Genomic DNA, 16,355 nt, shown 5'->3' with positions numbered 1-16,355 from the left:
CAGAAATGTTACTTTAAGTGCAACATATAATTACAGTTCTGTATTATGCAAGCATATTGTATCTTGTGTTACCACTGTTACAAAAGGGAGAGAAAGGTTGAGTTTGGAATGGTTTGTAGTTTATACTACATCCCAAGCCTCCTCATCTGCAGATTACAAAATTAAGGAATGTGTGCCCCACATATGTCTATACAAGCTTTGGAATGCCAGAATAGGCAAAAACAGACCAATGTGACTGGCAAAACCAGGTTTCAAATGAAGTTAAAAGTTCAATGAATTTTGAAGAGGAGAATAAGGTTTTGTGTGTTCATGAACCCATATTATATAACATAAAAAATGTTTTAAAAAATAATTTGTCAGCCAGCATATATTTAAAAGTCTTCTATTTTAAAACCTTTGACAGTTACTATGTCAAATTATCACAGTTATCTAGTATGTAATTTAGAAATGTGTTTATAACCAAGGAAACTAGAAGTCAAGAACAGTCAGAATTTTTCTCTGCTCTCCTGTTAAAACAAAATCTGCCATGTATAAAGAACTACATACTTTACCATGAACTATGTGACAAACTCCTGACTTTCACTTTTGTAAAACCCACACAAGACATTTTAAACTGAATTAAAAACTCCTAGACTTCATGTGAGTAAAAATGATTCATATAACACTGACCTCAAGAGCTACTGGAAATATTTTCAAAAATTAAATATAGATGTTTTTAGTGATTAATATTGTCTCCCATCTGACAAGAATCCTTGAAGAAAACAAACAGCTTTCCCAATAGAAAAGTGCTCAGACAGCAATGTCAAAACACAGTTCTGTGGGTTAAAATCCATGGATAACTCTACCTAGTATCTCCATTACAGCTGAGACTTTAATACAGTATATTCTTCAGGCTGATGATGTACAATCTGTGCTGACCTTTACTTCTGGTATATGACAGATGGGTGAAAAGAAGATAAGATGAAGTAACAAACACCACTTTTATTTTTAAGATAGAGTACATAAATATTTTCCGGGCATATGTTCTACTCAGATCCTAATTACGCATGTTCCTAGAGTGCTGACATTCCTCAGTCTGCTTTGGCAGACAAACAGACTTACATTTTTATCTCCTACTAATATAGTCACTGACTATAAGGTACTGAATACAGCTTTCCTACATAAGACTCCTAATCTACTGGAAGAGTTACACTTGGCTCTTGGTCCTAGAAAAATGGTGCCAGGCAAGCCAAAGCAAAGAAATTCTCTTTCCATCATTGGACACATTGAAGGACCCAGATATCAAGGCCATCAAGAATGAAAATGAGATATATTTATCTTCCTGTCCCTATTTTCTCATTTTGATGTTATGTGGTTTCAAAAACGATACAAGGAAGCATTTTCTTTCCCTAATGACCACCTCAGCATTAGTGGTTTGAATCACAAGAATTATTGTGGCAACTGCAAATTAATATACAAATTAACAACTTGATGTTCATTTTAAAGCAAAAAAATAAGAAAGTGACATAAAAAAAAATCCAAAAGTCAAGCTATCCATTTTCTTATTATATCCCTTGTCACTTTTGTAGGTTTTTTTGACAGTCTTACAGAATAAACAAATGGACTGCAAGTCCTAGGTATTGTACATCACTCTAGCAGACTAAGCTATTTCAAGGAATATCTGAATTTTGCAAAGATTGCCTAAAAAAAAGGGTAAACCAACTCCTGAATTTTTATTTGTCCCTAACTGCTAAAGTTTAAACATAGAAATTCTTCCTGAGTTTGAAGTTCCGTTCCAAAGCAGTGGGGGCATCGATAATTTTCTCTACACATCGACCTGGCTCTGAATGGTTCTATAACTGTATGAATTCTTTCTAGACTTAATTTTCCCATGCAATTTTCACTGTGTGGATTAGATAGAAGGGAAAAAAGTATTTAGACCAGCCCTGCTTTTGAAAGAATCCCTCACATCCTAACATGGAAGTGCAGCAGTAGTATCTTTCTACCTACCACTTGGCACTGCACATGTGAATTTAAAAAGATACAGCAGCATAAGACTGAGAGAAAACAACTTATCAATTAACTCCTGTAAGTCAATAGTTTCTGTTTCTTAACATGTGCTTGCTAAATTAATCATCAGTTAGCACTTGGGACATTGTTTCTCTTTCTTAAGAAATGGTGCAAAGAGAATAATTTTAATTTTTAGTCTTTTGACTAAAGTTCCTCCATGGGAAAGACAGATTCACCTCTGAAAACATATTCCATAGGAATACAATCATAAAGTTGATGGTTGGCAAATCTTATTTCTGTTTGGTTCTTTTATTCACTTCTAGAAAACTTAAATATTAATATTTAAAAAATAATTATAAAAAGACGACAACCCCAACTTACGATGTAATTTTGAAGAAGCAGTTCCACAGACTCTCGCCTTCCATATTTGATAATCCATGATTTTAACTTTGATTCTGCAAGGACTAAGAGTGACAGTAGACGGTACTTCAGTTCTAGAAACTCCATTTTCAACAGATGGAGCTCAGATGAGGAGACAACAAAATTAAACCTATAAAACGAATCACACTGTAGTAAAATAGAGCAATATTCATTTTTGCAGGAGAGACTGAAAGCTTTGGTTACAGTTCCAATATTTTTCTAATCTTTCACCTTATTCAGAGTCTACAAACACTGAATTATGTATGATGATATTCTGATGACTGCTCTTGAACAACAAATTAATTATATTTCTGTTTATTCATAGAAATCATTGGTTTACATCTGTTACTAAGTTTTGCAGAGTAATTTTTCTTTTTTTTTTCACATGCATCCTGGCTGTTGTTATATAACACTTCTTCCAGGGACAAGCAATAAAAGGATCAATACAGAGTCAAAGTATTCCCATCCAAAATTCATAGCTTGTTTTGATTTTCATCAATCTTTAAAGCATCAGTTTTTCAGTATATATTTATATATATTCTAGGAGGTTTTTCTATCCATCTCAGTTAGTCACTGAGAAACATAACCAGACTGTAATTTCTACATCAACAGATTAAAAAGCGAACAGGCTCCTCTTCATGCACAGAAGCTTTTAATTTCAGATTGAAAGCCTTACCTGTCTGCCATATCCTCTAACTGGTCAGGTGGAACAGGCACTCCATTAACAGACCTGGTCCTGTGGATCTCATGGAATGCTTTTTTGTGACCATCTATGTTTTTCAGCAGATCCTGATTTGATTTTAAGAAAGAGAGAGAAATTGAGGGGGGGAGGTAGAGAAAAGGCTCACAGTAGGCTATCTAACTAATAAGCACAATTTTAAGCCTTCACTGATGACTCAGTGTAGTTAACTATTTGATCATGCTCGCACATTTGCATGCAAGGTTATGCATACCACAAAAGCATTTACATCAACTTGAACATTTACACAGGGAACCCCTTATGTGAAGCTCTGTTACAGCTACATTAAACAATTATGGAAGATTTTAAAACAGAGGATGCACTGCAAAGGTTTAACAAACTCTTAACTGTATTAAATAATCCCCAAAATGCAGTCTGCTAATAAGCTCACATCATAACAGCATAATCTTGCTAAATTTCTCTTTACATCTTTCCAACAGATACTAACCTTTAGTAAGTATAGATTAAAATTTTCAGCAACTAATCTACTCCTCTATATATAGGCAGAAGATCTCTAGCTTCTTACATAAGTACATGTTCAATATTTAGTAAACTTTTCACTCTCTCACCATCAAAAGATTTCAGGATTTCTCTCTCAATATTGCACGAACAAATGCAGAATGTGGTACGCGACCTGTATTCCTGCAATATGAATTGTACCAGCGAAAACCTTACAGCAGAGCACACTTCAACTGTAACTAAGCAACACCGCTTCAAACGGCTTCCTGGAGATTACATATTAAAATGAATGACTGGCAGCACTCTTTGAAGAGATACTGTTAACAATAACACGTCAAGTCCCCAGCGAGCGGCTGAGAGGAATAGAATGGTGGGTATTGGACAGCTGCTGGCACAAAGTGCTCAGAAGCCTGCTAGCAAAGGAGACAATACAAGGTTCCCCTTTTCTCACCTGAGAACAAAATGCAGGCTTCTGTATTGATCATACATGTCTATTTACTCCTCTGTGCCAAGGAAGCGCTTCTCCCCAGCCAACATTCAGTGTTTGCACTAGAGGAATCAGTGGTAATTCTCTAGCTCAGCTCACCAAATGGCCCCACTATCACCATCAACCTGCCTGCATTTTCATTGTTTTCCACTTCAGCCAACACCTTGTTGTGAAGAGAAATTAACTAGTCATTCTCAGATGCAAGTGATGTGCTGATTTTACCACGGTGAAAACTCCTGTGACTAATATAGTTTCACATAAAGACTTGAAACAAATATCTCAGCTGCATTTGAGACCTTGCCGTCCCCCTAACATGCATCCCCCCTAACAACCAACCGTAGTTTCATCCAGCATCATCCAGAAGCCCATGAAAAGTTATATACAGTGTTCTCATAAAATGAAATTCTGCTCTGTAAAATGACCCTCAACAAGCATAGACATTGACCTTGATTTCTGGATCGCTGTTGCAATATCAACTAAAATAAACTGAAGTGCTTGCCTGATTCCAAGAAGTTAGTCCAAATAAGCTGGTACATTTTGTACTAAGTTCAAAATGGCCATAGGCTGTAAAGTTCACTAAAATAACCCATTGTCAGATGAAACAAAGATAAAGAGATGATGTCATCTGAACAAAACCATAACAAACAAACAAACCTCACGGAAACAAGGAAACAAAGACTGAAAAAAATACACTAATGCATTTCTGGTACTATCCAATAGCACATTAGGATTCATCAATTCAAATCTGAGCAACAAAACAAACTCCAGGAGCAGATATAATTACACATGCTTCTCTTGAAGCTTTTTCTATCCTACTCTCACGGGAAAACTCCCCTGGCACAGATTAACCTAAATCAAAGTTTATTTGTTGGCACAAAAATTCCTCACCACAGCATTTCTGATGCAAATAAAACACAGCTTAGGATACACTCTTTTGTCATTCTTACAAGTGTATCAAAGGAGGTCTATAGTGTCCACATTCTAAGGACAAAAGAGCGTTTGACATGTTATTTTTAAAACAAATGCCAAATCCTACGAATCCCCAAACAGTTGATGTTAATAACAAAGCTACTGAAATTCAACATTATGAGAGATTAGACCCTGAAAAAACCCGTATCTTCCTCATAGATTTTAATATTGTTTAACTTTATTAGCTATTTCTAAAGTTAGAAGAGCTGAAATTGTTCTAATAAAAAGTAATCACACGACCATGAAACTTCTTGGCTTTTCATTATACGACATTACTTTTTGATACAAAACCCCCATCCATACCCTAAACAGAAAAAATAACAAATTTACAATCAAATTTTAAAATAGTAGTGACAGAGAAAAAAAGAGATGTAAAACAATACAGCCTTACTGCCTAAGTACTGCCTTTCTCTACACCATCTCTTCCCTTTCATTTACTGGTTCAGTTTCTTTTATCATGTCACCAATGTATTTTTTCACCAATATATTTTACTCATACATATTACATAAATGCAGACAAACTTCACAGTTTTGATTTTAAATGAGAACTTGGACTCAGCAAAGAATAATGATACAGCTATTTAAATTCATCTGGAAAAGTTTCCTGTTTACCACAGCATGCTATCTGCCATCACAGATGGCTATCATGCTATCTGTCATCACAACCCTATGAAAATACATTTTATTCTAATTGTCTCTCCTCCATGCATATCCCCTGCAGTGATATCAACACAGTAGGTTTTCTCCCTCTTTCCTGTTTCACCCAGTAAGTTCTTACTGGTTGAACAATGCACCCAACTTATGAGCTCCCTTCTGGATTTTACATAGAAATTAAAATATTAATACCTGGTATCTTTCAGATAAAGGAAGCAGGAACATTCAAAAGCAATTTTGAATATTGCTTTTAAGATACAGGGATATCATGGTTCAGGTCACCACGACAAGACACGTGGTTTTAGCCACCATTAGGATGACACAACCCACAGAAACTAGAAATAATCTTTGTATAGTATGGATCATTTACAGCTGTGGAAACAATGAAGTGCAACGCACAGAATGAATGCATGTACATCTACCTTATGTTGTTCAAGCTTCCTGTGTATTGTATTTGCTGTTTCCTCATGAGCTTGCTGAACAGTCACTTCTTCCCTCAGAGCAGCCTCTGCTCTATAGAGCCAAGCACCTATGGTACCCAAAGGTGCAGGAAGAGATTTATCAAGGTATATGTGCCAATCAAGCAGCTAGGAAATAAAAGTAAAAGGATTGAAATTACTTCCTTGCTAAATTATACAAAACGTACATTGATGAAAATTGGACTTTATACTGTAAGACCAAAACCCCACATAACAGAGTACGTTTGAGACATAAAACTAGATACACTACTCCACATGAGTTTGGAAATTATAGCATTCTCACAGGCAACAAGATCCCTGTAAGGATTTGCTGATTCATGTATTTCCCTTTCAGAATGGGAAATGGAGTTACAGAATGACCACAAATAAACTGGAACAACTGACAAGCTAAAGATCTGGAATTTCAACAGTTAACAGGCCCAGTAAGGGATGCAAGACCTTCGTCCAGCAATGTAATTTAATTCATGTTCCTGAATAAAATCTTTTTATCTCTATTTTGAACATATTTTATATATGTAAGGTGCAAATGAATCTCAAAGGACTGTGGAGGCGAGAATATGGCAGTAAAATACAGTGTCTTATTGGCAATCCCAGTTATGGGAGTGAAAACATAATGCAAATTATGTGTGAACTCCAGAATATTTTTAAACAGATCCTCTGTTAAATATATGACGTAAAAAATACATATATACACTATGAATATGCACTAGTAATAATGATTTAATAACTTCTTATTTGGGACAAATAATATAACTTGCTAGGGATTTTCATTAAATTGTACAAAATTACTATCACAAATACTAATACTAATTTATTACTATTAAAAACTGGTAAAAAATAGAATTAAAGTCTCATTTATTCATAAAGTATTCAGTACTACACAGAAAGTTTTTTCAGTTATATTAAAAAAATGTTATATTAGAATTTCTCAAATAACTAGCAATTTTCACTAGAACACTGGGTTTGGAAGGGGCACTGTGCATGCTTTTCTTTTTATCCACGTTTTGAACTTCACTAAGCAGGGTTAACACTTTTTCATTAAAGGGAAACCCCAAAGTATAGTCCTTTTCTTAAAGTTTATATTCCATCTTTGAACAATATTGAAGATGGTAGTGCAGTTAATATTCTCAAAACAAATGCAAAATAATACAGCAGTGCTAGAAATTTAGTCCACTTTTAGGTTCCCAATGCCTAATAAAATCAATAGTAAAGGAGTCTAAACAATTTTAAATTCTCATCCTTCATTTAATAAAAAAATACGTAGCATAATAATTTTCAACTTACCCTGGAAGAAACTCTTTCCCATGCTTGCTTCACCATAGCTTGATCGAGTGATAATTTACCATCTTTCCTTAATGACTGGGTTGCAAGTTCAATCTGTTTCCTTTTTACCTCATATTGTACTTTGAAATGCTTAAATGACTGCAAAGAGAAAAATCACATCAATGTAGTACAGAGTCAAAGAGTTAAATTCTTCAACATTTATGGAATACTACAACCTATGACAATTTTGTACTGATAGAAGTCCTAATCCTTCATGAAGAGGGGTAGCACTAAACTTCCACACTTACTTGTATATTTATTACTTAAATATAGGTAAGACTTTTGTATTTCCCTTCAGTTATCAGATGCCTGAACTCTATATGAAATGAAATAATAACCTATCAGGTAAATTGGCAAATTGAATTAATGCTACTTAGGACAATGGCTGCTTTTAGGAATGGTCAAGCTTCAGGAGAAAATTTAGGCCAAAATTTGTATTGCTGACTTAGACATTAACCTTTGAGAGATGGGATAAAAACAAAGCTCTAAGCCCTGTCCTTTCCACCTGTCACTTCATCCAGACTTCAGACATACCTCCTATCTGAGCTAAATCATGCAGGATCTGGAAGGATGGCACAGACACATGCTCACTTCTAACTAGGACAGTTCTTCTTCACACTGCTAGGAAAAGCTCTGTGTTAGGCAAACCATCTGTGCACTGTCCTACGTAGCAAAGCTGATTCTGACATTATAATTCCTCCACCAATAAAGGCAAGACAGTTTGTGTCCTTATTTCTTTAAACAACAATATATTGAGTCACATATATACAGATTGCATAAAATACTGCAGTACTTTTACACATAATAATATCAATAATTTCTTATCATACACAATTTTCCCTGCTGCTTACCTGATATTTCTCTTGTAAGCTTGTTTCTGCCACCTGTGCTCGGGCTATGTCTCTTTCAAATTGTTCTGCCCACACTTTTAGGTCTCTCAGCACCAGTCTGTCTTCCCTCTGTGATGTAGTACAATCACACATTAAAAAAAACCCATTGCAGCCTATTAGTAGAGGTGTCAGATATAGTCCAGAAATTAACATCTCTATAGCAAGTCAAGGTCATTAGTTGTAGTGAAAGCTGGTGGACCCAATTTTCTTATCATTTACCTAACTGAAAAGCAATTCCTGAGTATAAGAGAATTCAGCAACTACACATGAGTCTTGCAGTGGTGAAATCATGACAAACTGGGACAATGCAGAGTCCAAGATATTACTTGCAATTCTCATCTGATATATTAACACAAAGTCCTTTTAATATACCTTAATAACTAATTTTAGTCTTCCATAGATTTGCAAAGTCAATTTTCAATAAAAGTTAATTAAACTGAGACAGGAGAGGATTTTTTCATCTTTTACTAACATTCTATTTGCTGGTCTGTTATTGCTGAAAAAAAATTATTTTCTGAGCAACTCCAGGGCAATCCTTGACATCAAGTTCCCAAGGTCAGAAGTTAGCAAAATATTTTACATGGAAAATGAAAAGAAATACAGAAAACCCAATTGTATTCAGTTTCTTTTGCTTCTCTGCCATTTTATGGCTTTGAAGAAAAGCATATTTGTTTTACAGTTTTCCCTTAACACTTTAGTACTGCTGCTTCGTAAGGCTGCGAAGTTCTCTGCAGAATTCAGTGACTTGGCAGTCAACAGAAAAATACTAACAGGAAATCTCAGGTTTGTGAGCATGTTGTATGTGAAGGTTAGCAGACAACAGAGAGTATTTTGTGCACTGTGTAAGCAGCCTGATCAAGTAGGACACAAGTGTCCATCTCAGACTTCCAAACAATGAACCATATGTGTTGGCTGTTAATCAGAAGCTACTTTTTGAAACCAAAGTAGCCATACTCTGTAAAATTTGCCAGAAACAGACCTATTACAGTGAACAAATGCAATATTCCATCATATAAGCTAATCACCTAAAATGAGTGATTAAATTTTAAGGATTATATGAGAGAAAACTGGACCACAGGACAAAAAAAAAATAGTCACTGCCCTGTATTTAAGAAACCAAGTACTGTATTTTAAAAAAAGATCCTGACTTGGGAAAGAAGCCAGTTATGATTCCTTTCTTTGAAAGCTGCCTCAAATATATAAAATATAATTTCCCTTAACAGGTCAAAAAGCATAGAGCTACTGCTCTTTCAGCCGAGGAAAGGACGGGTTCCTCAGATATGAAAGAAATCCTTCTTTAGTGTATTTCTACTAATTCTCTTATTGATCCTCTACTCAAAACAGCGGTATTTGGTTGGACAGAATTTGCACAACCGATTGTTGCAAAAATCACAGATATATAGCTGTTAACTTGATAGCCGGGTAGTTCCAGTGAGGTATTAAGCAGCTGTGCTGGAACAAAGTTCACTATAACTTATGCTCCTGGCTTCTGACGCACAAAAGCTGACACCTGAGAAACAGTATAGGATAGATACAACACTTTCCTGCTCCAGATATTTCTAATACTGGGCTTTCCTTGACTGCACATGGTGTCTCAAGAAGCCAGAATTCCTAGCACTTCCAACTTCTCAAACCATTTAAATATAGAGAAGAAGACGACTCTTCTGGTCTGTGTGTGGGAAAATAACATCAAGATTCTCTGAGAAAAACAGCAAAGTCAGGACTCCCCTAGGAGGACAATAATAGAATCATTTAGGTTGGAAAAGACCTTTAAGATTGTCCAGTCCAAACAAGGAGAATATAACAAGAGAGAATCTTACCTCATTCCACCATCAGAAAAAGAACTTTGATATTAAATTTACTCTATTCTTTAGAATCTATAACTTTAGTGAGACCACTGAGATTTCTATTAGTATTTAGCTGCCAGCCCCATCAAGGCAATACTAAATTATGCATCTTAATGGACTGAAAATCTTGTAACAATCCTACTAACTAAAACTTTCAGTAAGATATTCTTAACCTCAGTAAGAGAACAAGTGTGTCCCAATGTTGCATATATCACTTTTAATTCACACTATAAATTTAGTTTTCTAAAACACTGTTTAGTTTTCTAAAACAGCCATTTCCTCTATGGCTCACATTCATATTGCTGAGAAGCACCTCCTTAAGGTAAGACTTTGAAAGAGCATCAGTGTGCCAGCAACTGCTCATACAGTAATCTGAGCAAAATAAGTATTTTGTAAAGTTCCTGTCATCACAGGAAATTCAATAACGGCGGAAACTGGCTCTGACCAAATCTTTTTGAAATAGACTATCACTGGGATTAAGAATACCTCTATGGTACCTGAAGGTAAAGAACACAGGAACAGCCTCATCTCTCTTAAATCATATACTGTTTCTCCAACACTAAGTGAAAAGATAATGTTAACAGGTGGCATTGAGTCTTCTGTAATTTTTTAAAACAAGTTAATTAGACACATTTTTGTTTGTTTAATTTTAGAAGATGTAGGTGTTTCAGTAATGGTCTAACTGAATGCTGTTAAAGACACTGCAACAATGCATGATAAGCATTTTATTTATTTATTCATTCATACATTTTCACAGGTTTGCAGCTCAGTGCATCACTTATCACCTGCAAATTTGGTTCTGTGGTCCTTGGTTGATACTAAAGCACTTTAAAATCTCAGCTTGGGTAACTAACAGAAAAGATTCACTTACTTAAACACACCAAGGCACTTGTCATTAACACTCCACAGAGCTATCATTCTTAAAACAAGATTTTCATTAGGGCTTAGTGGTTCTTACTCTAAGTAAAAAATATCAAAAGGACATCCTTACAGCTATGTAAACTATTCTCTAAAGCCTGCACATCTGAAGCAGCATACAGATCAGAACGTAAACCATCAAACAAAAGTTATCTAGAATAATTATAACTATCTGAGCTTTCCCTGGCGTGAGGATCATTGATCTCTGGTGACATTTATTTGAGTTTATCTAAGACCCTGTGACTCACTCGGCATGCTACTTCCAAGCAGCATTTTAAGGTATTAATTTATCCTGATGCCTTTCTATGAATATTCCCTGATTCGCAGAGGTTAACAGAACTGGAGCACTCAACTGACAAAGAACATCAAAGAAGGGAATTAGAGAAAAGTGTTTATGAGTTCCAGTATATTAAGGGGCTACAATTTAATTTTACAAAGAAAATTTTCAGCCCAGGCTCAAAGCCAAAGCATTAGTCTATTAACTGATATGCCACAGTTAATTTGAAAATTACATAACACAGAATACTATAGTGTTTGAAGACCTAAAAATATGAGAATTTTAATCATGGACCAGAAAAGGAGTGCTTTTTTGTGTTCTCTAGTATGTAATTATAAACCAGGTGAGCTGTTCAAATTCTCAGGCACAGGCATGATGAAATTTTCAAATATTAACTTTTAAATCTAAAAAAATTTAAGTCACCTGTTTTTCAGGGACATTGAACTATTCTATTGGATATGTCCTGGGAAAAAGTTTATGCATAAATTTGTTACTGAAACTCATTCACTGACAACAGTATCACAGATGCAGGAGGAATGCTGAGCCAAGTATCACCTTCAGGGATGAGCTATTAATGACTATCTGTAAAAGTAGACTAAATCACTGGAAGAGCTCAGAAAGCTATTTTTGCAGCTGCTGCTCAGAAAATTCCTCTTACATCGAGGAACTCTGCTGGCATAAAGATGTCAGAAATGACAGGATTATCTTCTGAATTACTTGCTCGTCAGAACATAAGAAGAGAAAGACTTTACATCAGAAATACTTTGAGAGAGTGTGCTTTCTTTATAGTTAAATTTATACTATGATAAGGAAATCAACAGAGCTTTAGCCACTTCAAATCTCCTCCAGCTTAAGCAGCAATGCGCTGAGGCTGTGTAATGCTAAGAAGGTATAAGGTCCCATTAAAAATGCCCAAATTTACTTGAATGGATTGAGAATATAGGAATAATTTTGCTATCAGTATTAATCTTTACTTCAGTGCATCACTAGTTAGATATACATAATGTGAGATGAACCCTTGATCATAGGTACTTTAAAATAATCTAATTTTATATATATATTTAAAAAACCCTATACCAACCAAAAAAACCCTGCGAGTGTGGAACCTGGGTAATTAATTGTGTCATGTCAAACTACAAACAGTATTGACTGACCACAGTGACACCTGTTACTTTTTTCATAATATATTCACTTCTGCAGTCTTCCAGTTTCACCTCTGAAGGTTCATTTCATATACTCCATGTTAGCTTTCTGAACTTCTCTCAGTTAATACCAGAAAATTATAAGTGTCTAAATGTCCAAGATGATTTAAAAAGTATATTTTTTAAAATATCTTAATTTATGTGAAAAAAGGAGCGGTGTATAACATGAAATTACATATGAATATGCTCTCCTTCCAACCCATAGTCCACATATACCACTTACACAATCATACTCTAGTATCTACTCTATAAACCTAAAGACATACAAAAATATCCATCTAATCTAAAATGAGATTAGATGTGTAGAAACATCAAGATATAATCTATTCTTTTTCAGGTTTATATCTATATTTAAGAAAACCAAAAGCATGGTCTGAGTTCTATTATAGGAAAGTTATTGCTTTTCTATAATATTTCTGTTAAGTCATTTGCAAAGTTAAGCATTAGGCTGCTAGGATCAGATCATGTAAGAAAGCAGACTTAGATTTATCTTGGTCACCTATCTAATTTTTTGGAAAGATTAACTTAAGGCTAACAAACCAACGTACATAAAAAAATCCCAAATCTAAAGTCATACAAGTGCAGGATGAAAAAATATAACAACCATGAGAGGTCCAATTCAAGCAATTATTCTGGAGCATATACCCTTACCTTAAATTTCATAAAAGAAATGACAAAAGTTGAGATTGCTTGAAGTTCCTAGCAATAAGAAACAATAGGGAAAACGAGAAGCAGGAAAAAAAAAAAAGAGGCAAAATAAAATAAAGCTAAGCAGGCAGAAAGTCCAGAGAGAACAATGAGAGCCACACATGTAGGAATACAAGACGTACTTAAAACTATTATCAAGCTCACGTGCCTGTATCATATCTAGTGAAGTAGTTTTCATATTAGATCTGATTTTCAGGTTACTTGTCACTACATGATTTATTTTATCTGGAAAAACAGTTACTTACCTTAGAGTAACTGCAATTCTTTAAGATGTGTTGACTACACAAGTTCACATATGTTCATAGCTGGTCCATGCATGAGATATTAGATAGCTTTTAATTCTGGAAATGTACATGCAAATAACTGTTCTCTCTGACCACAAATAAGGGATAAGCTTCAATCATTACTCCAATTCTTTCAATGCAAATTCTTTATAAACTGAGCATTGAATCAGGAGGGAAGATGAACAGGAATTTGAGTGGACAACACATCTTGAGGAAACACAGTGGCAGCTGAGTTGGCTGAAGGGTGGGAGAAGAGGGTTAGAAATCTCTTGACCTCCTCCTCCCTGTCAATAATCACTCAGACATACTTCACTCTGAAGCAGGATTCTTCTAACTAAATTTAGGCATCTGCAACTGAAAAAGTCTCTTTCAGTTCTTTCTGACAGATAGATAAAACCAGTTGTATCTAGCATCTACTGTCCAACTCATTCTACAGCAAGCACTTAACACATGTCAGGTGGAATATAACCTAGAAGTCCCTAATTTTGGAAAACAAGAAATTAAGAGTACCTCAAGAGTTCAAGGGATAAGAATCTTGTAAGGTTATCTCTCCAGGTACCTGGATTCTACTATTGAGTGATAAATATTTCATTATTTATTTCCTCTCTACTTCAGGAGGAAGACAAAAAGGCTAAAAATAGGGGAATTATGCTGGTCACAAAACCAAAAAGCATTTCTTTTTAATCAACTGCCAACATTTTATTCTATTAGTACCTAAGGAATGGATTAATCTGACTCAGTTTTAACTCTGTTGAAATGCTCTGCAATACGAGCTTCCAGAAGATAATTTAGGACACTGTCTTAAGAAAGATGCCATCTCAGAAAGGGTCTGTCTCTTGAAGATTACAGGTAGAATGCTGCAAGTACCTAGCTTTCAGATTTTAAAGATGGATGAATCCTATCCTAAATAATAAAACTAATAATAATAAACCAAATAATGTAAAGATGGACATGGATACTCCAGGTCAGTAAGAAGGACTACAGTTCCTCCTCTAGGAAGATGACAAATAATGATGACATTAGAAATTTAGTGCAATGTCAAACTCTTCCTTTCTTCTCAGAATCTGAGAGTTACTGGATTCCACAGTGTGACATGCAAGAGATCAGCAGTTTTACCAACATTTATCTGGATTGCTAGTGGAATGTCTTAGCGATATCTAAGAACACGAAGTGGTTCTGAGATCAGCATGTCCACATGTCAAATTGACTTGTGTTGTTTTGCTTCCTACTAATTTAGTTGGAATTCTGGATGAAACTCATTAGTTCCTCTTTCATAACTTGGGCTACCATCTCTGTGGGTACAGCCAGAGGCAGGCAGAGCATAGAGTGGCTGAGTCCTGCATTCTTCTGCATCATCTCTACATAAAGTTCAGGATAAGGTAGTGAGCTTGTTCCTCAAAATCCAATGCCAGCAGACCTGGCCAAAACTGAAACAGAAACTGTACTGTGTGCCACAGCATGGAGATGACAAGACTGCCTCAGCCTGCCACAGGCCACAGCATGAGGCTTCAGTACTCACTCTGTCTGCTTCAGTAGCCCCATTGCTCAGTGGAATGCTGTGACACTGGCACACGTATGTCTTCAGACCAATGTTGCAGACAGCAAAATGAAAAATTCCAGTGCTCAGGCACAAGAATTAAACAGCAAAGCTACAGCTACCTTAGCCACATATAGCCATAAGGAAGGAGAATCACTCCTTTCAAAACTCCTCTCTCTCTGTAGGGAACGCAAAGAAACACAGACAAAAATTGCTTCTTCTTTCTCTCTTGCTGGGGCTGAGCAGATTGTCTCAGCAGTGTTTCCTGTGTTTGTCATGAAGAAAGCAAATGATAAGGACTAGGAAGTGAGTCATGATAACTTGGCATTGCTGAGTATAGTCATACCACTGCAAAGCCAATGCACTAGAACATACACAAATCAAATCCCAAGCAAATAACATGATTGTAAACAATTCCTTAGAGCAAATAGTCAAACGTTAGTGTAAACAGAAAGGAACATGTGTCAAAATTGTAAATGCCTCTCAAGTCTGAAAGCCCAAAGACTGTACCTAAGCAATTTCTTGGACTATTCTTGTTCTTTTTCAGAAACGCTGTCTGACAGAAACATAAATGACACGTTGTTTTAGGTAACAAATTATTGAAATCTCATTGGTGTTATGCTTGAAAACTTCTCAAGGAACTTTAGGATCCATTGGTTTGCTACTATCTACAATAAATGTTTTTGTTCTTTTATGGCACTACTATTCGTGAAAATAGAAAAACATCTGCAGGATCATCATTTTATTTTCTTCATCTACTAGTAAGCATCTGGAACACTGGTGCCTTTATTTTGAGCTAATCTTTCCCAGTTTTCTTTTTGTACTTGCTTTTCACTTGAACTGCCCATCAAAAGAAAACGTAATAAACTATAAGAAAGTTATAAAATGCATTTATATTACTTTAAAAGCCCCCCTTCATGATAAATAGAAACTTACATCATTCTCCTGCACATCAGTCACTGTATGATGAGGATTGGGATAGTACTTCAAAAACTGGGCTACATAGGTCATGACAGACTTTTCATCTGGCTTTTCAACATCCACATCTAGACAAGCATAGAACATGGAATATTAAAATTTTAGCTGAACGGCACAAAACGCTAATTGAATTCTAAACACTGTGAATTCGCACATGTGACTGAACCCATGTAAGTAGTTCAAACTTTTTTCAAC

The 16,355-nt window shown here is 35.4% G+C and overlaps 1 protein-coding gene across 9 annotated transcripts in view; it reads right to left on the bottom strand.

Moving 5' to 3' along the window:
• SYNE1 (spectrin repeat containing nuclear envelope protein 1) overlaps positions 1-16,355 on the bottom strand; it is a 306,473-nt gene that overhangs the window by 223,347 nt on the left and 66,771 nt on the right. For all 9 annotated transcript variants that reach the window (XR_001875992.1, XR_001875991.1, XR_001875994.1 and 6 more), the window contains 6 exons: positions 16,119-16,228; positions 8,371-8,478; positions 7,481-7,618; positions 6,140-6,304; positions 3,086-3,198; positions 2,371-2,539 (listed from right to left, as the gene is read on the bottom strand). Coding sequence is in view for 1 of the 9 variants with exons in the window: in XM_017821972.1 (XP_017677461.1) it covers positions 2,371-2,539; positions 3,086-3,198; positions 6,140-6,304; positions 7,481-7,618; positions 8,371-8,478; positions 16,119-16,228 (803 nt within the window). In the remaining 8 variants the exon portion in view is untranslated. The remainder of the gene's footprint in view (positions 1-2,370; positions 2,540-3,085; positions 3,199-6,139; positions 6,305-7,480; positions 7,619-8,370; positions 8,479-16,118; positions 16,229-16,355) is intronic.

This window comes from Lepidothrix coronata, unplaced genomic scaffold (assembly GCF_001604755.1).
Source record: "Lepidothrix coronata isolate B3197 unplaced genomic scaffold, Lepidothrix_coronata-1.0 Scaffold94, whole genome shotgun sequence".
NCBI classification, from domain to species: domain Eukaryota; kingdom Metazoa; phylum Chordata; class Aves; order Passeriformes; family Pipridae; genus Lepidothrix; species Lepidothrix coronata.
The sequence above is the reverse complement of the archived record's forward strand: the minus strand, read 5'-3'. Positions and strand labels throughout refer to the sequence as shown.